We start from the raw sequence: 24445 nt of genomic DNA on the forward strand, positions 1-24445 counted from the left end.
AGGGCAACTATTGTGATGGGGATGCCTTCCCAGAGTGACTCAACAGTGAGGCCACCACCTCATTAAATGCCCTCTACTCAGTGGCCAATAGTTTTTGGTGAAAGTAGCAAAGAGAGGTAAATCTCAACCTGGTACCTGAAGGAGAATTTATCAGTTCAAATACAGTGCCCATCAATGTGTATTGACAGAACATTTTCTGCTAAGGCAGTAATTACAAGTCCTCCCATTTAAAAAAGTGCTTCCTCAGAATTCTCATTCTCACAAGACATTAGAGTTCATAATTTTTACCTCCAAAGATGACAATTCAAACACATGGAATACTATGTTTCAAGTCAATATATTTACTTCCAGACACAAGTTTGAAGTACTGTTGCAACTTTTCTCTTTTTGCAATAGCTTTTGTGACCCCCCCCAACTCAGAAGTCTAGAAGGATGCTATTCCACAAGAGAGCAAAATAACTGGACAAACCCCAAAAGCCTTCCTTCCGTAGAGGCAAAGGGAGAGTACTTACTTTTTGGTGAGCCGGGGATCCAGCGGAGGGTGCTGAGCACCATAGACAGGTTGAATGCTGCAGAGGAAACAAGAGACTCAAATGACTTGTGAGAAACTGCTCTAGTCGCAGCTGTGAATGTATCAAGGGCCACACACAAATTACTTCAATAACTCCAAAATCACATAGAGCTTCTAAGACAGGAACAGATACCTCCTTTAGTGTTACTACAAATGATTGATAAACTAATGGAACAAGTACATAGAAGCAAAGAGAATGGAGCTAGCAAGTGCAGAGAGCTTTTTCAATCCTAGTCACAGTACTAGACAATAGGGATTTTAGAACATAGTTTTCCTAATCCAATTTTATGTTTCTTGATAAGGAAGTGATGGCCATCCTATGCACCCATTTTAGTTCCTGTAGCATCAAACGGAAATCCAAGCACTTAGAAAATTCAGAACTCCACTAGGGTAGAAAAATTGTTTTTGGAAACTCTTTGAAATTATTAACATAGTAGATAGGCATGCATTATTCACTCTTCAGTGAAGTAGCTAGTTTTCTTACACATGCCTAAAGAGTTTTGGGGCACAATCCTGTGTTTCCTAGACAGTATCTGGGGGACATAGCATTTTTCAGTTTCTGGGATCCGAGGTTGGCACTACTGCAATACAATTTTGAGCAAGTAACTTTCCCTCTATGTGCTTCTGTTTGTTCTCCTGCCCTTTAGTCCATTTTGAGTAGCAACACCATCATAGAGAAGATTAATTATGACTAAAAATAATAAAGCCTATAAAGTTTTGCAACTGAGTTACTACTAATCCTGTGCTACTGACATTTGCTATTGTGAGAATTTTTGAAATTATAGCACTGTCTGGTTGTATTGACATGTCAATTAACTAGCATGTCTATCATACACAACTGGTCAAAATTATGAAGCTGTGACAGATCTGAAGTACCAGCAGACCTGGTAATCAACTAGCCCAGCTTTCTGATCTAGGGCAGGGTGCTCCGTGCATCAACCTACACATTCAAATACATTAAGCCCTTTAGAGATTAACTTGCATTATCTAGACTATAGCATGCTGCAAGCAAAGCACAAGATTAAACATAATGCTCTGCACCAAAACTGCCTAATCATTTCAAGGAATAAGTCAATAAACACTCTCATAGCTCAACGGTCAGCAAACTATCCACTACAAGGAAAAGAATCAACAAAATTGATAATCTACTCTGCCCTCATAACTCCTCCTTCGCTGCCCCCTTGGCTGAGAAAGGGGGAAGATTTCCCATTTTGATAAGCAGCTCTTTAAGAGTTTCCACTGCCCTCTAACCCCAAACATAATATATCCTCCTTCCCTCCTTCGAGACTTAATAGAGGCCAATTCACATGACTACACATACGCCAAGTGCTTTTTCTTCTCAGCTTGGATTATACAGTCTAAAGGATGAATGGGTCATCAGAACCATTTGTCACAAGCACAAACTTTCATAGCACAGGTTAAACAGTGATGTACAAAATGGCAAACTGTGTACGTAACAAACAATTCAGACAAGTCTGAAGAGAGAGAGAGACGCAGCGAGGCGAATACCACATCATAGCTTGCTTCAGTTCTCACAGGGTCACTTACCACCACCTGTCCTGTGGGAACGGTCATAGACACTATATATAATATATTCTTCATTGTGATCTTATTAACAATTGCTGATGGTACTTGCAAGCTACCTTGAAAGGATTTGTATCCTGAAAAGTGAGACTGAAAAAATTGTAATAATAACTTATTCACAGCATGCACAACACAATGTGGGGGTGGGAGAGAAAGCTATATGTAGAAGGGCTGCATGAATTGGCCCTTAGACTATCAGTTTATAGACTAATTTCAAGCTCACATGCTTCACAAAAAAGAGCATGTAACAAAAACTGACAAATATGCATGCACACAAATCACCTCCCTTCCATAGGCCTGAGATACCAGAGCAGCTTATTGATTGGTGGATAACTTATGCCGAAAGTAGATGAAGTTTAAGTTCACTGGTTGGTGGTTGGGCTGAAGTTCAAGTTGGCTCATTTGTTTTCCCAAAACCGGTTTACCTGGTTGAGTCAACTTTACTGTTTTAAATAGCTAGAAATGGAAGCAACGTGTTGCTTTAGACTTAAGAGGCAGAAAACATAAATGCAAACAGGATGTGGTACTGAGATAAGAAATCTAAGACGGTATGTCCTTAGCGCATTTGTAGAATTAACACTTGTCTTTTTCTTCTCAAGAATACATTAGTTGACATGTATCTGCAGTTTCCCCACACATCTGAACTAACTATTCCAGCAAATTGGTGGTGTTTGATAGAGAGACAGCATTAGAGGCAGAAACAGAATTAACTAGCATGGCAGGATTTAAAGCCAGCTAAGCATTCCAGAGGCCTTGCAGTTGTGAATTGAATTGAGACTGCAGGGTCAAGATGAGGTTAGAGGGCAGGTCAAGAATGTAACATCCATAAGAACTATACAGACTTTATTCCACAGTTGTGGCCACCCGGAAGGATTGCCTCTTTGTCTTTCCTCACTTTCTTCAGGGGCACATACTTCTGTTCATGTTAACAGGGATTGGTTATCCCCCATCCTATTTTATGGTGGCCAGACAATTGTGTGTAGTTTACCCCCATTTTCAAGTGCATTCTTAACGGATGAGGAGGGGGATCTAATCAGAGGTCATGATTACAAATCAAGGGAAAGAAGTTATTCCAAAATAATTCACGTTAAAAGTATAAGAGTGTGATCTTGCACGTTTGCGGTGTGAGAAGCCTCTCAGAGATGAAAGAGGTTGCCAGAGCCTAGACTGTAGGGATTTTATTATATTTAGCAGTATATAAGTATCACAAATAAATAAATAAAACAATAGCCAAGCCTCTTGCTGGCAACAGTTTCACCAGGGCCGATATTCCCAAAAAATACAATGATGAAGGGGGAAAGAAACTTGGATATATTCACATACCCACACCTTGAACCATGAAGGAAGAAACAGGGGAACCAGGCCCCACGCCATCCCCACTATTGTTCAAGCACTGCAAAAACTCCCACTCCACCAGGGTTGGAAATGTCTGGTGCCACAACTAAAGGAGGAACTCCCAAATGGAAGACTCGGACTTCTGCTTCAATGTTTTACAAAACCAGCCTTGTGTCCTGAAGTTGTTCACATAACTTTCCCGGCTGGACCAGGTAAAACATTGTCAATTCCTGTTTTACAACGGGCCTAACGAGTTCAATGGTTGTTGCCGCTGAAAGCCTGGCTGATTCTCTTGGCTACCTTGTCTCCTATTAATAATCAGAGAGTTCAGCCTGGGCGTAATAAACACATATGGACGTACACCGATTAGCCTGTGCAAATGAAGGAGCGACTTCTCTTCCTGGGCAAAGTCGCACTCCTTAGGCACCTGTCCGCAGCGTTTACTTTGACCGACTTTTCAACACAAAGTGGCCCAGGAAGCAGGCGGGTCGGAGGGGCATCGAGAACTCTAGTATCCCCAGCCTTCCTCACCACAGCGGGCTTAGGAACGCGGGAGCCGAGCAAGTAGCTGCCCCACCGCGACTTCGCCCGCCCAGGCTACGCGCCCGCGTCGTGTCCCCAACTAGCGAAGGAGTTCAGAGTGCAGCTGCTGCTGACTAACGGAGCCGGCCGCGAGAAAGGAATCGTGTCATGACCCCAATCCTGGGCACGGGCACAGGATTTTCTGAGTCAGACGGCCACCCTTCTTTCCCCATCTTTTCCCGCAGTTCCTCCTGTCCTTCTCCCTCTACAGAGGCGATAAGCGGGGCCACTACGCGGCTTCAAAAAGCGAGCCGCGCGGCTACGCGCGCCCCTCTCGGAAATGAATGGCGGCGGGAACTGCCCGCTAAACCGGCATCGCCGCCTGCCTCCGTGCAGAATGACTGACTAGTCGGCATCGATACCGGGTCGGAGCCCGAGCTTCCCTCACCTGCCCGGCAGCTTGGCGCTCCGCTTCCAGAACTGCTTGCTACTTTCCGCAGCCATGGCTGGGGCAAGAGGCCCAGTCCCCCCGCCGTCCCCGGGAAGGAAGGGACGAGCCGGAGCGGTGGGGCCGAAAGCCTCCGGCCGAGGCCGCTTCACCTCCTCCCTCCAGGGGCCCCGTTGCTAGTCCCCAGCGCCGCCATCTTGGATTCGGGCGGGCACTGCCCAGCCATTGGCTGCCTGACCGATAGTCTCCAAGTCTAGCCAATCCAGAGTCTCATAGCTCAAGCAACGTGAAGCGCCAAAGGGGAAGAAAAAAGCGAGGAATCAGAAGCCGCGCAGAGCTTGGGAGGCGGGATCATCCACCCATTGCTGCGGAGGGGAGGGGCGGAGAAGAAGGGGAGGGAGCAAGGAGGCCATGTGCAGTGCGGGGAAGGTGGTTTAACTGTCAAAACTAGCTGCGCTCTCGGAGAAGCGGGAATAGAAAGCCACCGTCAAAGCCAACTGTCATGAGGAGGGGCTGAACCACCCAAAGAAGGTGCCAGCTGAGGAGCCTCAGGGTGGCCGTCTGACTCAGAAAATGAACGGCTAGTGGAGGCTGGTGGCTCCGATGTCACTGGAGCTGCGAATTCACTCTGAGTTTCTGGCGGAGCCAGCCAGAACTCCAATTGAGTTCCAAGGTGCTGAACCCCATCCCAAATCGCTTCAGCACTTTGGATAGTTCCTTTAGAGTTCTGGCTGGCTCTGATTGAAACCCAGAGTGAATTCACAGCCCCACCAAAATCGGAGCCACCACCCTCCACTGGCCCGTTGGCTCGCTTGCTTTCAAATATCGGCAGATTTGAAATGGGCTCCGCCCCCTGTGTTTGCTGCGCACAGTCCGTGGCTGAAAACAATATCGTAAACGGAGGCTTGACAGCAAATCAACGCGCGAGCCAATGCTGACCTCGCCCGGAGTGGTGCTGAGTTACTGGGTGTCCCCTCCATCCGCTTGGGCGTCGCTTGCCTAAATTTCATCAAAGTGAAGATGCAGTGATAGGGGCAGAGACGAAGAGGCTTCGATATATCAGCTGAGTTGCTCAACCTCCCTAAACTAGGCTAATTCGCTTTTGCTGGATACTGTGTTAACTTTCACTGCAGCATGATCCTATTTCCTAACATCATCCATGGGACTGCACTCCAAAAGTGCTTAGGACTGCAAAATTGGAGTGTTTTTATATCCTGTGTCTTCTCTCTTTTGTTCTTGAAAACTAAGTCATTTTCACCTCTGAGGGTCACATTTTTTTAGTTTTCCCCCCTAAAATCTATCTTCAACACAAATGTAAAACCAACAATGGGAAGAATATACATTAAGGTTTAAAAGGGCTTTTTGACTTTCTGTCGTATGTTAACGAAGTTCATGTATAGTGAGAGACTGAAAGGCACTTTTTAGGAGCAAACTAAACAAGACAGATCCATATAATGCAAAAGTGTTCATAACGAAAGCAAAAGAGATATGCCGATGAGGGGTGCTAAACAATGTTTGCCATGTTTCTTCAGGGCAGACAGTCCTCTGTTTGAAGGCATCCTCATCATGCATTTCCTTTACATTTTGAAGCAGCCTTCTCTAACCTGGTGCCCTCCAGAAGTGTTGGATCACAGCTCCTATCATCTTCAGCCAACCTGGCAGGGCATAATGGTAATTGTGGTGGGGAAGGCTGCTTTAAGATATGAAGGAGATGCAGGGACTGTATTCCAGGGGTGCAATGCTATGCATGTTTAGACGGGGGGGAGGGGGAATCCTACAATTCCCAGCATTCCTCAGCCAAGGTGACTGGGGAATGCTGGGAATTGTAAGACTTTTTTCTGTCTAAATGTGCATAGATTTGTGCCCTTAAAGTAGCAGATATGTCTGTAGTTCTTTGGGAAGTGTGGTCTGAGGGGAATTTGGTCTACATCGCTTTTCTGTATGTATTCTGTTGGTATTGTCCTTTCACTGCACAACAGACAGAAGTATTAGCTATTTTGTGGCTTATTAAAAAGAAAAATCCATAAATGAAGAGTGGGATTGTTTTTGTTTGTTTTTAATGCACACATTTAGTGTAACACTCCGCTGAATCTCAGCATTTGTGGTGGGTGGGTGGGTGTCTTCACTCGGCTATCCAGCCTGCAGGATTTGCATGCTTCTAAGCCCGTAAAGGCATTCAACTGCATTATGTCTGTGCAAACAGCAGCAGTATTGGTATGGGGGTGCCCTGCACCATATTCCCTTCTGTGTATAAAACAGGGAACCATTTGTTCCAATTCTATTTATCCACTTTAAGCTGAAACAGAGGTGGAATAGACCCGCTGTGCAGCCACAGCACCATTTTTATTTTATTTTTTATTACATTTCTATATTACCCAATAGTTGAAGCAGTTTTCAAGCACTATGAACAAACAAAAATACATAATGGGTGAAATAAGCACATTGTTTGTTTACATTGTTCTTAGCTGTTTACATTGTTTTAATTTTTCTATGTTAAAAAATTAGACTATTTTAGTTATGTTGTATTATGTATTTTTATGAATTGTTGCAAACCGTCCGGAGAGCTTCAGCTATAGGGCAGTATAGAAATGAAATAAATCATCACCATTGTCATACTATCCATCTGAACAATCCTTAGAAAATTATGCCCCCAGTGTAACATGGTTCAGTGGACTGAACTGAGGTCTGTATCAGTCACCACTAGATGTCAATAGAATTCTGCCACAAATGGAAACCAGGTCCTATTTTCTATTGCAGTTGCATTCCTTATCCTCTTCCCCTTTCTACAAAACAAACAGAGAGTCTGATGAAGGCATCTGATTTTGTTTCTTTTAGTCCAGAAGAAGTTGGAAAGTGAAGGAAAAAGCTAGTTCTCTGTGCTGCAATACCGAAAACAAAAACTAGGATTTGAGATTGACAAAACCAAAAGGTATTATTATGACTCACACCCTGCTACGCAAATCTATATGTGTGTTTTTTACAGTGAAGGGGAAAACTGGACCAGTTTCTTGATTAAAGTCTTGCTTAAAATTTGGTAAGATACAATGCAGCAGATATAGACAAACCTGTTTTAGCAAGTTTGAATACTCTTCTTGTCAACAACTTTCAACATGGTACCAAATAAAGATAAACTTGAGTTTTTAAAGTCTTTAAAAATGCTGGTTGTTGTAGGACTTTTTTCTGTCTAAACATGCATAGTATTTGCCCTTCAGATGCAGAAAGCATCATGTAATTTGCATATGTATATACCATAAACTGTTGACAGACTGGATTAAGGTCATCTGGGCATCAGCTCATGTATGACTTAAGTGAGAGTCCCGGCATCACCCTTGCCTATGCCCTCTGCCAAGCTTGCTTGCCTGCTTTCCACTGTGAAACTTATTTTCAAATACAAAATCTTATTTAGAATTGTTGCTCTAGCTGCATATCTCTGATAGTTTTTATTGTGTTTTAAAGGATTTTTAAAGTTTCTAAGAGAGCAATGCCAAGCTCCCTGTCAGAGGGCTCCAATATAAGAGCCTCCAGTGTATCTTAAGAGAGGATAGAGGAAGGAGCCATCTTATTATTATTCCTGCATTGAGCAGGGGGTTGGACTCGATGGCCTTGTAGGCCCCTTCCAACTCTTCTATTCTATGACTCTATGATTCTATTACTTCCTCCCCACACCTCCTCAGAAGTTTCTAGGGGGGGAAATTAAATTCTAAGCTCCAGGGCTGGTCTATATGCCCATTAACCCCTCCCCCCCCCCAGTGTTAGGAGTCATCCTATAAATCTACAGCTGTTCCCTATCCACTGGCATACCTCAACACGTTCCCTCCATGAGATCAGCTTCCTGACCTCAGAGAAGAAGCAACCGTGGAAGTTTTCATGGTGGCTGGGAGGGGGAAATCATGGGTCCATTTGATAATAATATGTCAATTTAGACTGAAGAAAAGCATTTCCACAGGTCACCATTTTAGAACCTTTTGGATGAGGATGGAGTTAAGCATGAATACTACTTTTTGTTTAAAGACAGGATCCACTAATCTTGCATTTAAATCAGTCCTATTATGGTCCAGATTTGGAAGCCTGAGGATGCAGTAAAGCACTGCATCCTCAGGCTTCCAAATCTGGACCATAATAGGCTGGTTTAGTTCTGAGGGAAATTATACATTCTTTGCAGTGCAACCCTGTGCATGGAGATTACTTCCAAATAACCCTGTATTATTCAGAAGTTATCTCTACTGCATTCAGTGAGACTTATTCCCAGGTAAGTATGCATAGTATTGCAGCATTAGTGGAAAGTTATATTTTGGTGAAAAGATACCGCCCTGGTAGATGCTCACACACTCTTTCCAGCCTTTGGGATCTATCTATTTTAGATCCTTTGGGATCTAAAGCTTTTAAAACTTGATTTTGTTCTGACTTTTATACTGCCTGTTTGGTGCATTCTCTTCCCCTCCTTATTGTTTTATTATGATTTTATTAGAATGTAAGCCTATGCGGCAGGGTCTTGCTATTTATGGTTTTACTCTGTACAGCACCATGTACATTGATGGTGCTGTATAAATAAATAATAATAATAATATCAAGTCGATGCTGCAAACACATTTTTACACTTCCATGTTGTTCATACATCCACGTGTGCATCAACACCATTGCCTCCTCTCCTATATCAGCTGTTCACGTTCATCCCTCTTCCTCCTCCTCCTCCTCCTCCTCTTCTTCTTCCATATTTAAGCTTGCTCCCCAGAAGTTCTTCTTCAAATAGCTCTGAACACATTTTCCATATCCTTCACTACTGATTCTGTTTCCTTTGTCTTTCAGGTATTCCTGGAGAACGCTCAATGTTTTCTCTGTGTGCAGATGGCTTCTGCGGCATAGCACCAAAAGCAGGGTCTACTCTAGCTGGTGTCTATATGATTCTGATGAGCAATATGTGCCTTATCTTTGAGTATGGTCACCTCAACCGGTCTGTAGTTTTGTTACACAGAGCTGACCTACAGGAGAGCACTACCCTAGTGTGGATTATCCCATATTGTTATTACGTATCAATTACACTGACCCTTATAACTTATCCTATCTGTGCCTACTTTCTGTATTCCATCCAGAAGCGAAACACTGTAGGACTATTTATCTACATTATTTGGATAATCTTCTATGATGTCTCCTGTTGCATCAACAAAGTCCTGGTTAGCAGGGCTGCACATTTTGCTCGGTTTTCCATCAGTCCTTTGGAATGGTTTGGGTTGGCCACCAGGATTCCCGCAGACTGCTTTTGGCTCTCTTTTGTCATTAATTTTGCTTTGTTGGTTATTGAAGGCAAAAGCACAGGGAGGATGTCACTGCGGACAAGGCGGGTATCGAGACATGTGACAGAACCTTCCAGATTTCGGTTGGGCGTCAATGCTAGGAGAATCCAATGAGAATTGTGAGATTACTTTTCTATGGACTTATGCACACTAGGCCTGCACAACTTGGGACATGCCAAGAAATGAAAAGTCCACAAACCATGTACTGCTATCTTCTCGGTGTTTGATATGTCTCCTGTTAATATTGCCTGCCTGGAATTGCAAAAACAGGAAGCTGTCAAGCACTAAGTGCACCACAGTAGTTAGTTTGGTGAGCTAGGACTGCAGGTTTAGTGTATGCATTTGTGGTATTTTCATGTGGTTTAATTTGTTCTTATTGCATTACTTTATTGGATTGACCTGATATTCTTAAGAGACATACATTTCCTATCAGTTGTATCTGGAATTAATTTTCCCCAGCTTCATGTTTTGTATCATTGAGTGTGAGAGCTGTGACATCAGGCTATTGGAGTAGGATGAGGGTTTCTAGCCCATAATCAAAACGACATGCCTCTGGAAAACTGGGATTATATATTGCAGTGGAGAAAGGTGTGCCTACCAAGAATGCATAAAGCTTTTGGATGTACATATGTACTACATAACATGATGGTGATGTTTTATTGCTACATGCTAAAGTTGAAGAAAAACTAGTTTGTTCTCTTTCTTAGGACAGAACTACACATCCCCACAAGGTTGCTAAATAACATGTATGCAGGGTGGCGAATTTGCAGAGGAGAAGCAATTGGTAGGAAAGAGGTATTTAACCCCTGCACATCTTCCTCAACAGCTATTTTTTCTCTAGCAAGGTCCCAAGCCTGCAAAGAAACTTGCCAGGGAAGGGACAGACTAGAGCATACGTGAACAACCCTGCAGCCAGTCCTTCACCACTCTCCTTGCAGCTGGAGGAGCCACACCCATTTTTCCCTACAGGCCAGCTGATCAGGCATCAACTGTGGGGAAAAGCCCATTGTTCTGCCTGGACAGGTTTCTCAGTAGGGATTGCTGCAGGGGTTGGCGGCTTTCCTTCAGGCAGCCAATACTGTTGTTTCGCCATCAATATTAGTGGTGGGGAAACCGTGATCTTGGTGGCGATTGCTTGGGAGGAGCAGAGACTTCCACATTTCCCCACTCTCCAACAATCTCTAGACTAGGGGGTGTGCAGAGGGAAAGTAGCAGGAGGAGGAAGGGTTAAGCACACGTATCCTCCCACCCTTCAGTTCTTCCCTGCAAAGCTCCACCTTACCCTGCATTCATATTTTTCAGCAAATACAGGATTGAGAAACTATGCTTGCCTGCATGCTATGTTGTTCTAACCTCACACACAGTTTTGCAACAGTGCAGGCAGTCAATACGTATTTAATTGCACCCCATCATACCAACACACTGCTGGCTAGATTGAGTTCAGATATATCTAGCCCATATATGACTGCCTAATATCCTTAATGCTTAAAAACAGTTTAATTTGTAGAATTCAGTCATGCTCCTACTGTCTAATACTAAGAAAGAATACTAGAACCATTCTGCATCCTGATTTGGGATCAAAAGTCCACCAATGTTGCCACATGATTTTGTGCTCAGCTGTTTTGCCTGATATGTTTGTTTTGACAACCTGGCATTTAATCATTGATAGTTTGAACTCACAATAAATAGTTCTATTTCATGAAGTCAGTAGGAAACATTTTCTGTGCAAAACATCACACACACCTTCCATGGGCCAATAGATAGAAAACGTGCTACCCATGCAGATAAGGAGCTGTGAGAGAACAAGGGTGCTTCCACACTAGGCCTTTATTCTGGAATTGCCACTCTTCATTCCCTCACTTTTGTGAGTTAACTACATGACATCATCCCCTATTTCTTGTTTTCCCTGTACTGCTGCGATTTCTTTTGAAAGCTCACAAAACCTGAGAGTCTGCAGAGTGGGCAGGTGTTGGAAGGAATGGAACAGCAGGGCAATCTCTGCAAGTGTTGAATGCTTTAGCGCTACTCTTCCATGTTTTTAAGAGGCGTCATTGAGACACGTGCTGTGATGTTTCGGGCAGTTAAGCACTAAAGTCATGCATTGTCACTTCAGCTCACCTTCACTGGATGCTTCCAGACAAACAGCTCCTAGCACTACCAGTCAAAAGGCATTATGCAACAGTTCCGACTTTTCCTCCTTAACAGTTTATTTTTGTGGAAAGAAAAAAGACAGAAGAAGTGGTGGGAAAACACAGGACACTTACAACTGGAAGGTGACATGGTCTGTCAAATTCCATGAGTAAGGCAGTTCGATTGCATGATAAAAAGCATAATCTGGAAGTGTCTCTGCTTTCCGTTCCAATTGGCACCATTTTAGCAACTTAAAAAACAAAACAAAAAACTGTTTCAATTTGTGCTAAAGCACAGTGTAAGGATGGGTATCCAATATTATTATACACCATCTGGCTATGACAAGGTGGTACAGAAATATTTTTAAAATGCATTTATTTCTTTATTATTTAATGACATTTATGAATCACATTAAACATATTTCTGAGCGATGGACAACAGTTCTTCACAGAGACGACAAAATTACCTTTTCGAATTCCTCTTATTAATTCATCTAAAAAGTTGTGAGAAATAGAACATAAAATGAACACTGTAAAATCATTCCTTCACCTGTGCTATACCTTGTAATTTTATTTACATCAAAACAAAATTAAAATGTGGGCATTTGTTTCAGATCTACACCTTGTGTCTCATCATTACAAATGTCGAATAAAATGCACTATGAAAGCGGTATATGGAATGTGTTCTGTGCCCCAACAGCTATCAGTGCCCTTTACTGCTGCTATAAAGCAGTAGTGTAGATCTAGCCTCAGTCTAAAAGGCTGCTAACCTTTTAACTATTTAAAACCACTCATCTAATCCCCCGCTTTTATTTTTATTTTTTTGTCCTGGTGCCACCTGTGTGGCAGTTTTGAATGTAGGCAGAGAAAACAAATCCTGGCTAGGAAGAAATGCACATGCATGCTGTTTGCTTTGTTGGGAGATATGATGATGCTTTAAACTAGCTCTGTCCGCCTGGGTGCTTGTTTGCCCTTCCCCCTTCCTGGCCATGCTCAGCCTGTATGTTGTAACAAACATATTGCAAAACCAGTGTACGTTTTCCCTAATCTGTCCCCACAGGAAGGGAGCTGACCTTGTAAAAGACTGTCCCTAAAAGATCCTACAGCTTGGGGAAGTAGTATAGCTAGGGTGACCAGATACAAAAGAGAGCAGGGCTCCTGCAGCTTTAACTGTTGTGATAAAGGGAATTTTACCAGGTGCTGCATGCATACAAATGACACTTGCTGAAATTCCCTTTTCTATACAACTGGACAGTTATATAGGAGCCCTGCCCTCCTTTTCATATGGTCAGTCACCCTACCATACTAAAGGTGGAGTTTCCCTGTATGCCATAAGTCAGACGGCAGGTGGTGCTCTTTCCATATGAAAGTAGGAGAGATGGGGCCTTTAATGGAGTCTTTCGATCAGCTCCCAAATGTGGGGGAGAATTGCAGCATAGGAGGCAATTTTGACCAAGGAAAATGTCAGGGGCTTAAACACTACCTCCCTCAAAACTGCTTGCTCATTTCACATGGTCAGTGACCCACAGTCACATTTCGTTGAAAGAAAGGGGGGGAAACCAAACGTTGGGAGGGACATTAATGGATCTCCCGCAAATTGTGTAGTTTGGCTCTGATGGGAAGTTGGACTGAAACATTCTCAATTTCTTTTTAGGCAATCAATTTTTGTACTACAACAAAAGTGCAGCACTCACCCATTTGCTATCAAGCTGGGATGAGGAACCTGTGGCCCTTCAGATGCTGTTGGACTCCAACTCCTATCGACCCTGATTGCTGGCTATGTTGGCTGTAGCTGATTGGAATTGGAATCCAACAACATCTACACAGTCCCGGATTTCTTACCCTGACTACATAATGTCCAGATGTCATTCCTACAGGTTCTTCTTCGTAGTCTCTGTGCATCACACACATGGGCTCTGCACCTGTGCAGAGCCTTGTTGGGGAATCTTCCATAGCTGAGGATCGTTTTGCAGGAACCCTCCCCCACTGTCCTACTGCACATACTCAGGTGGGTTCCTGCCTTTCCCCTCAGTTCTCTTTCAACCACTGCCTGAAGAAACTCGTCAGGAGTTCACTCTTGGAGAACGTACTTTATCTTATTATTAGCTGAGGGTGGGTTTTTTTTTTCTATTTTTGATCCTGCTTTGTCCATCTCTTCGCTTCTTTCTTCGCTGTAAAAAAAAAGAAGTCTTTCCCCTTTTTGTCTGGAAAACAACTTTTCAAAAAGTGTTCTCGCTGTGGGAGTAAAGTTCCCCTAACCAATGGACACTCTCCCTGCTTACTTTATCTGGGGGAGTCTCACATCATTGAGACTTGCTCCTGTTTTATGAGCCTTTTGAAGCAGGCTCGATGCAATCACTCTGATTGCCTTAAGGCAGTTCTGTGGAAGAGGGTCGAGAAAGCAGCAGACACTTCAGAGTCTCCTCAAACAGCTTGTAAGTCTAAGGACCGAAATGTGGAGGTGCCTCCTCCGGGCCCTTCTTCTCCGAACTCATTGACCCTAACCATGAGACGCACAGATCCACCACCTCTAGGCCACTCTGTGGCCATAACCATGGCAAAGAAACTATCCAAGGGAGCATAAATCCTCTTCGGATGGATTTGAAGGATATCGGCAAAAAGCCCAAAGTTTCTTCTTTGGCCCATCTCCACCATCAATACCGAGCACCTTAGTACCGGTCCAAGACATTAGCCCCTCAATACCGATGCTTAGAGTTCCATCACCCCCAGAATCTACACCTCCAGCACTGACAACCTCAGAATCAGAGGGGGTGATAAGAGACTCCTCACCACCAAGGGAAGGAACCAACTCCTAGACAACAGAGGATCTCCTCAAGAGACCCTTCGCCTCGACCACTCCTCTCACCTAGAGGCAGTGGAGACAATTTCAGGGGCAGATCTGGCTCTCCCATCCATGATTGGGAGGGCTACTCTGAGTAGTCTACTCCTTTATATTGGCCATGCTCTGTGGGTGATTGGCCATACAGGAGAGGCTGTGATGTTTTTGCCCTCGGTCTCAGTGCCTTGAAGCACCTCTGCCTGGGTAGCAATATCCACCTTTGGCTACTGTTTTCCGCGCTCTTAGGGACAAATTCATAGCTCCGCCACTAGTTCATCCCAATCTATTTCTCTACATAGATGGGATAGACTGACAGGAAGGGAGACGCATGCCTCCCATACACAGCGTCCTCTGCCTCTACCACCTATAGTTCAAGACTCAGAAACTTCGCCTCACTCCATAGATAATTATGCATTGGACTCAACATTGATCTCGTTAGTACTGATGTCTCTACCATCATCTGATGACGCTGTGGCCACATCGGGCAGAACTTCTCCTTCAGAGGATATGGTGCACTTCATGGAATCAATGCTCAACAGCCAGTGAAGAAGATAGATAATATGGTTTTTTATGCCGTTTTAGGCCGAATCCTTGAAACTGAGGTGAGGTGGGCTGATTTGACCTGCCTCGCCTCAGTTCCGAGTCGGTTCTGGGGTGGCCCAAAGCGGCTTTTGTGAACCGCCCAGAGAGCTTCGGCTATTGGGCGGTATAAAAATGTAATAAATAAATAAATAAAAGGTCGAAGTGGATTGGTACTGAAGCTTTGGGATACCTTGGGACACTTCAGATGGCCCTGGACTCACCTCTCTTGCCGCTTCACTGCCACAACCAGGAAAACATGGCATCCACCTGAGAGCCAGGCCGCAATTTCAAGATATCATGGGATCTTTGGACTGCAAACTACGGCGGCCGTAAATGTACTAAAACATGGTATCTTGAAATCATGGCCTGGCTCTCAGGAGGATGCTGCATGTCCTGGTCATGGGGTGATGGTGGAAGTGATGGGGTGATGCGGCGGTGGCAGCAGCACAGCAGCAGCAGATGAGTGGGTAAGTCCCAGCAGCAGCAGCTCTGGGGTGGTGGGGCGAGGGAGGGAGTATGGAGTCAGGAGTCCAATGGACTTCTACCCAGACCTGCTCCCGATTTTCCTGGGTGCTGGCTGTGTGGCCTGCACCCGGGGGCCTGCAAGGCCAAGTCACCTTGGGGGGCCTGAATCCTGCCTTGGTTTCAGCACGAGGCAGACAACCCCCAAAGCATGAGGCGAATCGGGGGGCAAGCGTAGCCCTAATTGCCTGTTATCTAAAGCCAGCTATGATCATCCTATCCCATTTCACACTAAGAAAAGTGAATGGCTGGTGCTCCCCATTCATAATCCATTAGTGGGGACAAGATGTTGCACTACTGAGTGACAGCGGACTCGAAGTTAGTTCAATTATAGTGCTGAGGATAATCATTCCAAGTACATGGCTAAGGATTGTATCTAATGTTGCCCTTCCACCAACAGAACAAATATGGCTGGCAGATCAAATTTCCCCTATAGCCCCCATACCACCCCAAATCTGCTTTGAAGAGGATTTCCCCAGAGATGATTTGTGGGGCTACCAGTGGGTAGGGGGGAATGGAAATGGAAATGCCCTTTGAGCAAGCGGAGGTCCACTCATTGAGCACTGGATTTTAGCTCTAATTGCACCTGTTAAGAAGTTACTGATTTTCGCTGGGTGGGGGGAGGAATTGGGAGCAGGGCTTGGACTTGTGCATTCCTTTCCTCGCTGCAGGAAGGTCCCAAGTGACCCCACATTTTTTGTTCTCTCTTACTTTGGAAGATAAAACATCCTTCTAGCAGACATCTGCCCATAGCAAAAGAATAGGTATGAATAGTCTTCCCTCACATAACACCTTGAAAATCTTATCAGGGCTACTAACAGTGGCTGCTAAGCAAACAGCCTGCCATGGTGTGAATATTGATGCTCGCATTTCCTGTACATGCACATCAACACAAACTACATTCATTTCACAGAGACAGTTACATCCGGTGCTGCTTAGCAGCAGACTTCTAGGTTCATATGAGGTCCCATAAGAGTGACAGCAGCAGGAACATTAAAGACTAGCGAGTCTTAAGAGCTAATGCGGATATACAATGAAATTCAGGGAGAGAAAACAAGCACAGATGATATGCCAAGGTATTGTATACTTTGTATGAGAATGCTGCGTAGTACCTAGTTCCTTATTCAGAGATACAGAAGTAGCCTGAATCTCACTTGAATAAGGAATTAGAATAGGAACTGCACATAAGGAACTATCTAGAAACCTTCAGCCTTATCCTACACGCGCACAGGGTTCATTGCTCCTGCTCCCCATTGCAGTGCCGAGAAAAATGCTTAAGCTGTTACTTTCTCTATCAACCCTGGAGCTGCCTTTATAAACTCTTCAGGTGGTTATCCAAGCTTTGCTTCCTCTTGCCAGGAGATAGCAACAAGCTGCAGTAGCTGCATTCCAGAGGACAAGGACATATAGTTTGGGGAGATGTGTGGGCAGAGGTGGCCAGTCACACATGCACAGCTGTCATCTTAACTGCTGGCCAAATGCATGGTAGCTACCAACAAGGCAAGTTGCAGATCTACTTTTCCCCACCTTAACATCAAGTAGAACTTGTGTCCTGTGTTTCCACTAGCTGCCTGTGGCACAAAAATGCAAAATACTATGTCACAATGCAAATTATTCCAGATGTAAGGGAGACTTTGATGTGCAACAGGCATTGCAAATGGCCACGTTTCCTGTAACCCAGCTTTCCCCAACCTGATGCTTTCTAGATATGTTGGACTGCAACTTTCAGCATTCCTGCAGTTGGCTGGGAATAATGGGAGTTGCAGTGCAATACATCTGAAGAGCATCAGGTGTGGGGTGGGTGGGAGGCCATAACCTCTGGTTTGGCCCCCATCCTTAATGAACTGGGAACAAAACTGCCTCCCCAGAGTGCTTCAGTGCCATCTTCCATTCTCCTATATGCTCATCTTTTGCCCATGTGTGTACACCCAGTTAATCACACCCAAAATAGGGGACCTAAAGCAGTATAATGTCAGAAGCCTATTGGAGGCATGAAGGGTGGAATGTCGCTCTTGATTTTATGAGATTCTACGGAGCTAGGATCTCTGGCCCTGGATCATTTCTCTTACAGTTACCAACAGTGTGTGGGAGAAGATAGAAACAAACCACAGGAGGAAGTTACTATCACTGGATCAGCCTCAGTGCAGCTTGACATTCTGGTCATGCTTTGTCCTTGTGGGAAGGTTTTCTCAGAATAAGCTAACAGTCAAGAAGGGTTTACTGGAATTAAGGGAGGCCAATGACAATAATGCAGATTACGCACACTCACATGTGCAAATTCCATTGCAATTAATGGAACTTGCTTCAATATATTATGTTTGGAGATTTATATCCAACCCCAAACCACCATTATTGAAATGCAAACAACCTTTAGTAAATTTAAAACATCTAAGCATGGACTTTTCACCTAATGTGCAGTTTGGTCCCAAGTTGTAAAGAAGATAACACTATGAAGGCACTTACTTCCCCCAAGTTAAAACTTGGTGAAACCTAATTTGGAGCTCCAAGAACTAGAAACCACTGAAAGCACTTCTCTATACTTAAGTGTTAAACAACTCTGCATTGTATTGCAGGTACTGGTACTACCATCATAACTATCAGTTAAAATGTCAGCATAAAGGGGAGATTTTTTTTTATAAGTAGGGTTTCCCCCACACACACATTAAGAAAGTAAATTGATCAAGCAGGAGCACAGAATTGCATTACAGTAAATGTGAAGTCAGGTCCTGTGCATGGTCCCCTGTAGAAGAAAAGTTCAGTAGACAAGGGAGATGTTGCAAACATCAATCCAGGGATAGTTGTGTTATTTTGCTTAGAATATTGATATATACTTTTACGTTTCTAGCCAGAGACAGAGCTACAAGTGATTTGGACGATGGGCTACAGCAAAGTGCTTAATAACATAACAAGCAAGCAGGCGAAGTCTAGTTTTGACCTGTTGTACCAGTCAAGAGCCAGAAGTCAATCAAGTGATTCCATTTTATTTAAAACAGCATGTATAAAAAATTAGCATTTCTGAATTCCCTGTACAGTATTAGCTATTTAAAAAACCAGCAGACTACACACCAAATTACTTACACAAGCCTGACAGTGTTGAAGTCCAAGGAATCTTGCCCCATTTTCAGTAAGAGCACTATATACACATACACACATGTTCCCACTAGTACCTGTGGAAACATGTCTCAAACATTCAGGGAGGCTGAACAATCACAGCTAGAAATATTTACACATGGCTGAGAGGTGGTCAGCTGCTCCATACAGTGGCAAGACATGAAGCAGCAGAAGATAACCCAATGAGGAAGGGATTTGGGAGTGGGGAAAAGACAGGCAGAGGCAATTGACAGGAAACCAGACAAGCAGTTGCAGCAGTGAGGTGTAGGCCAAGAACTCACATGATTCATAAATAAAATAAATAAGATCCTACAAGTTAGGACATTTCATTTAAAAAATCCTAGAAATAAATTAAAAAACAAGAGTAAAAACCATTATAAACTACAATCTTCTGTACACCACACTTTGTTCCTGTATTGTTCTGTACAAATTTACAATTAATTGGGTTGCATTGTTTGTGCACTTGAGGATGCCTTCACTTTTGAGAGGCTGCAAGAAGCAAATTCAGAGTTCATACAGGGCAGCAATTAGTTTGCCAATGTATCACCCCCCAGTTTCTTTTGAAGCAGTTCTTTAGAAGGTGGAACCTTGTGAACCTTGAGACAGCAGCAATGAAGGAACGTTCAAGTAATTTTCCCCAGCACAGCTCAGATTGCAACTGAAGGCACTCGGAACAGGGTGACACAGTGAAGACAGGTAGCCAATCCAAATCAGTACCTTCCCTTCCCCTCCCCGTACCCAGAATCCCCCAATGGAAACAACTGCTCTAGTGCTCTGTTCCACTCCTTTCATATTCTAGGATTCAGCAGGTTGTGGACACTCATGGACTTGCCCAATTCATCTAGTGGCAAAGAAGTTTGCAAGGCAGGCCCCAAGAACTTCAAGTCTACTCTATCAGAAGAGATGGGTTTCTTCAAGTCTGGCAGAGTCTCCAGGCAGCAGGTGTCTGGAATGAGATGAATAGCGTTCCTGTAAAAATTCCCAGTCAACCAGACTCTGTAGAGTGAAATTCTGTTTTGTACCCCAAAAGGATCGACGCACTGCTATTTGCTAGAATCTTGAATTAGACTGTGCAAGTGAATCTCAGCTGTTTCCTGAGGCAGGAGAACATCTTGCATCCAAGAATGGTTCAAAAGGTCTTCAAAAGATGGCCTGTCAGAAGGCCTCAGAGCTAAACACCACTTTATGAGATGCTGGCACTCTACAAAAGAAAGCACAAAGTTAGGAAAAGCCTATCACTGAGTAGAATGTACAGAAGTAAGGGGACACATCTGCTGAAAAATCTCTCCAACTTGCTTCATAAAACAAGACTGGTTTATCTGACTGAAACGATCTTTGACCAATTCATTCACCTTGCTGTGCTATTTGTGCCAAGGTTAAGTGACACCAAAATTCCTTGTGTTGCCAGATAGCGTGGTATCAAGGGACCACTGAAAGCCAAGGAAGTGGTTTTAGGAACACTGGTTTGTACAGTTTGGCAACATGCAACCAAGTTCAAATTCTGGGATTTTGCTTGTGCTCTTCAAGCGCCTACTTACATGTTGCAGGCAGCCCTGTATACTAGCATATGGCAGTGACTTGAACACAACATAGTTTGAGTATCCCCCTATCAGGTAACAGCAGCAAGAATTTACCTGGAGAAACCCTTTGCCGAAAATAGACTTGTCCCCTTACGATCTCCTCATCATGCTCAAAGGGGATATCACCACACACCATGTCATAGAGTAATACTCCAAGCGACCACACCGCAGCAGACCTGCCATGATACCTGTGATACCGGATCCATTCTGGAGGACTATATACACGAGTCCCTGAAAAAGAAGGACATTGGTCTCATCATCAAGAAAATTAAAAATTCTACAGAATTCAGGTACAAGTATCACTAAATCCCTGTCATACTTTAGGTTTAGACAAGCTCCTGTAGCTTTAGTTAACTAGGAACTTAAAATGATCTAGTTTTCAGTTGTGGTAAGGTAGTAATGTATTGAATCTTTGAAAGGCAATTTTAAATATATATTTTTCCAGAGGCAGCTTGCCAATTCAATGTCTATACAATCTCCAAACACCACAATTGTTTCAATGGGGTGAAGGGGCGATTAAGTATTATTTATTTAAAATTATTCCTAGGCCACCTTTAAGGGAAGATCCCTCCCAAAGCCAGCTCTATTATGGAAAGCTCTTGATCTCCAAAAAAGGAGTAAAAACAACACAAGTTCTGCTAAAGTTAATCTGCTAAGTAGACGAAAACAGAGCTATTGTATGACATTAAGGGAGTGTCTTTGTCTTAGTTGTCCATGTAGTAATTATAAGACGTTCTGATTACACCCAAATTGCGCCTCTGCAGAAACGCTTGGTTCAGATATACCTCTGCTTTTGTTGTTGTATCCGATCTCCCTCTTCCCTCCCAACCCAGAGCTGGCAGGAAGCAAGGATAGAGGTCAGAGCTGCTTGTCTGGTTTCCAGCCACGTGACTCTTGTTTACAAACTTTGGGTTGTAAAAAAATACCTCATGAACCACCAGGGGGCACCACAAGCTTGGAAACTGAGCCAGAAAGAGGGCAACATGGGGAGGAGCAAACCCATGCCTGGTCATTAGCCGTTAAATTAAAAACAAAACAAAACAAAAAAAAAAAGCAAGGCGGCTCATGCCGCTCGGGAACTCAAGATGAAAAACACAAACAAAACAAACCGAAAGCCAGCCGTGATTTTTGAAGTCAACGGCTCTTGGAGGGAGTTGGTTAGCAACGCAAGAAGCTTGGTTAGTTTGTTAGAAACAATTTGTGGACAGGAGCAGATCTCGTTTTTTCTAATCTTAGCACTTGAATACTTGAATTACTCCTCCACACGCAAATACCCTGTTATTGTTTTTTAAAGGCAGAAATCGTCTACTTGTATTTCTTAGTAGGAAAGGAAAGGAGAGCTGGCTGTAAACGGATCTCTTTCATATTAGATTTCACAACATTCATGCCATGACGAAAAGCAACTTCCCAGTCAAGATGATTAATTTAGTGAGATGGCAAAGGCAACAGTTCTTAACAATTCTCTTCTCCCCCGCCTCCACCTTTGTACCTAGCCACCACTGGGAAGGGTAGAATACAAAATCCTCTCCTCTATCTACCATGCTTAGATAGCAAGCCATGTACCTTAAGCTTTCCGTTTTGTTTACAAGGTTAGATTAGTGTTCATGATTTTGAACACCATGGCTGCAAGCATGTTTACATTCAGCTTAGCCCTGTCTGTGAGACCCAAGCCCATCTGCATTACCTAGCAGGTGAATTAGTAGACATAATCTCAAAAGATTTACAACCGATCTGCTGCCCATCTTACTTCACTTTCTATGCTCCCACAGCAAGTAAGACTATGGATCCATCAGACTTATGGAAGAGCAATCTCATCAGTAGCAAAGGCTAGCTATTGATGGGAGTTAAATCTCCTAGCAACAGAAGTTTTGTGTAGGCAACTGGTAATCAGGATAAAATGTATTTCACAAGAAAGACAAGTCCAACAGAAGGGAGGAAGAACATGTTCCATTGCTGTGAAGTTATTGAGCACTCAACGCCAGGGAACACACTGTTTTAAAAAGTAAATTCCCTGGCTCACAGTGGTAAATGAAAGTTGATAAGACTCACCATCAAAGTCAGTGTACACGGTGTCCTTGAGCAGGGCTCCAGATCCAAAGTCTATAAGTTTGAGCTCTCCACTGCTCAGATCAATCAGGATATTCTCGTCCTTGATATCCCGGTGCAGGACGCCACAGCTGTGACAATGTCGAACTGCCTCCAAAATCTGACGGAAAAAACTGCGGGCCAAATCCTCGGGCAGAGCCCCTCGCTCTGTGATGAAGTCAAAGAGATCCTGCACAGGATCTGGCCGTTCCAAAACCAAAATGAAACTGTCTGGCCTCTCAAACCAATCCAGGAGCCGGATCACCCCTCGAAAGCCCGAGCCGACCTTTTTCAGGAGCAAGATTTCCATAGGTACCCTGGATCCACCAGGCTATATAAGGAGTATGGGGGAGGGGGAGAGGAGAGAGAAATGGTCCATGAGCAAATTGACCCACACAGTGGAACATCCAACGCTGACTGGGTGGGCTTCTCTAGAGTTGGACCATGCCAGATCTCTTTCCCAGCACACTTACCAGTTCTCCCCATTCTGAAACCCGGTCCCGGGACACATGCTTGATGGCCACCTACAACCGCAACAGGAAAAAAAGAGCATGAAAACCAATCCAGCTAACAGCCAATGTTGAAGAAAAAAGGGGGGTGAGTGGAAGAAAGGGGTATATCAGAAGGCTAGAGGAACAAAACGAATAGGGAGTGATATTTTAGGGAGGGAGGGGGGAATGCAGAGAGCACAATTCACAGAAACCCGGCTAGCGGTGCAGCCACTTACCAGAGCTCCATCTGCCAGCCTGGTGCCTGAGTAGACCGAGCCGAAACCGCCACTGCCGAGCAGCGGGCCCACCTGGTACAGCTTCTCCAGGGGTTCCTTTTCCTTTCCTGCGGAGGAGGAAGGGAATCAATCTGCTGTACCCCATCAGAGGTCTCCCGCATCACCCACGCCCCGAAAACGAACACAAAAAACCCAACCCCTGACCGCAGCCCAAATCTCATCTTTGCCTCGCGAAGACCGACCCTGATCCTTGGTGGTGTGGTGGCGGTGGGGGCATCCAGGCCACCTGCCCACCGACTAACCCAGAATGGAGGTCTCCATCACCCCTTCTCTCCTCCTCCTCCTCGCTCCCGTATTCTCCTCCCCGCCGGGCTGACCTGGCAGCGGCTTGACTGGGTGCAGATCCCCGCCGGGCGCCGAGCACAGGTGGGCCAGTGAGTTGATCTTGGAAAGCAACATCCCCGCCCCGTCCGCGTGTTCCAGGCAGGCCGGGACCGGCGGTGGCGTCGGCAGCGTCTCTGAGGCGGCGTCGGCAGGGCTGGCGTCTCCTAGGCACGGGCGGGAGCTGCGGGCGGGGTCGTGCCGGGCCAGCCTGCTCCCTCCCGTGTGGCGCGGCGGGCCCGGCTTCAGCCGCCTGTAGTAAAGTGGGAGGGAGCAGCGCTGAGGCGGAGCCGGGGAGAGCCGGCGGGCAGGTCTCCGGCACGGGCAGGCGCCGCCCCCTTGCGCCGCCTCGGCCAATCGCGGCGGCCGCTGGCAGCCCGCGCCGGGCCTCTCGGTCAGAATGGGCTGCTGAGGAGACTCGACGTGGCGGGAAGGAAAAGGCGCCAAAGAAGGGAGACAGAAGGAGGGGAGGGGGTGACGGGACGGCGAGGGTGGGAAGCAGGGGGAGGGGGCTTGTGGCGGGAAAAGAGGAGACGACAATGAGGGAGTCGGGCTGCCGAGGGCGCAAGGAAGCCCGCGCCGGCTAGGACAAAGGCTGCAGCAGCGCTCCTCTTAAGCCCTCACGCCTCTTCTCGCCGATACATGCATATCTCCTCACATATGTCAATCTTCTTCATTTAAGGTTGCCACTTCTCATCCCACCCACCCCCTGCTCTTGTGTCATTCCCAGCTGCGTTA

General features: G+C 44.9%; 3 protein-coding genes across 6 annotated transcripts in view; 1 reads left to right on the top strand and 2 right to left on the bottom strand.

The window, feature by feature from the left end:
- The window catches only part of TBC1D22B (TBC1 domain family member 22B), a 40392-nt gene extending 35728 nt beyond the window's left edge, over positions 1–4664 (bottom strand). For 3 of the 4 annotated variants that reach the window (XM_063140897.1, XM_063140906.1, XM_063140924.1), the window contains exons 1-2: positions 4461–4664; positions 513–569 (exon numbers count right to left, since the gene is read on the bottom strand). In XM_063140897.1, the coding sequence (XP_062996967.1) occupies positions 513–569; positions 4461–4516 (113 nt within the window). In that variant the 5' untranslated portion in view covers positions 4517–4664. Of the gene's footprint in view, positions 1–512; positions 570–3478; positions 3556–4460 lie in introns of those variants that run through there. The other variant, XM_063140915.1, reaches the window with a different exon arrangement.
- A 2643-nt stretch (positions 4665–7307) lies between these two features.
- Positions 7308–10933, top strand: TMEM217 (transmembrane protein 217). The gene is made up of 2 exons (XM_063118911.1): positions 7308–7389; positions 9267–10933. The coding sequence occupies exon 2, from the start codon at positions 9287–9289 to the stop codon at positions 9863–9865; it is 579 nt and encodes a 192-aa protein (XP_062974981.1). The 5' UTR covers positions 7308–7389; positions 9267–9286; the 3' UTR covers positions 9866–10933.
- Positions 10934–18806: 7873 nt separating this feature from the next.
- On the bottom strand, positions 18807–23827 carry PIM1 (Pim-1 proto-oncogene, serine/threonine kinase). Its single transcript, XM_063140797.1, has 6 exons — positions 23704–23827; positions 23327–23433; positions 23073–23123; positions 22564–22930; positions 20569–20745; positions 18807–20135 (listed from the first exon to the last, which is right to left on the bottom strand). Exons 1-6 carry the CDS (start codon positions 23783–23785, stop codon positions 19978–19980), a joined length of 942 nt encoding a protein of 313 aa, XP_062996867.1. The 5' UTR covers positions 23786–23827; the 3' UTR covers positions 18807–19977.
- Positions 23828–24445: the final 618 nt, after the last annotated feature.

The sequence above is a fragment of the Elgaria multicarinata genome, chromosome 1 (genome assembly GCF_023053635.1).
Source record: "Elgaria multicarinata webbii isolate HBS135686 ecotype San Diego chromosome 1, rElgMul1.1.pri, whole genome shotgun sequence".
NCBI classification, from domain to species: Eukaryota; Metazoa; Chordata; class Lepidosauria; order Squamata; family Anguidae; genus Elgaria; species Elgaria multicarinata.

What these genes read in the sequence shown, in the direction of transcription:
- TMEM217 (XM_063118911.1), top strand. Translation starts at nt 9,287, where the DNA reads ATGTTTTCTCTGTGTGCAGATGGCTTCTGCGGCATAGCACCAAAAGCA.
- PIM1 (XM_063140797.1), bottom strand. Translation starts at nt 23,785, where the DNA reads ATGTTGCTTTCCAAGATCAACTCACTGGCCCACCTGTGCTCGGCGCCC. An exon ending in GGCTGGCAGATGGAGCTCTG is followed by an intron (nt 23,124 to 23,326) that starts GTAAGTGGCTGC and finishes TTGCGGTTGTAG; the next exon opens with GTGGCCATCAAGCATGTGTC. An exon ending in TCGGCAAAGGGTTTCTCCAG is followed by an intron (nt 20,136 to 20,568) that starts GTAAATTCTTGC and finishes TTTCTTTTGTAG; the next exon opens with AGTGCCAGCATCTCATAAAG.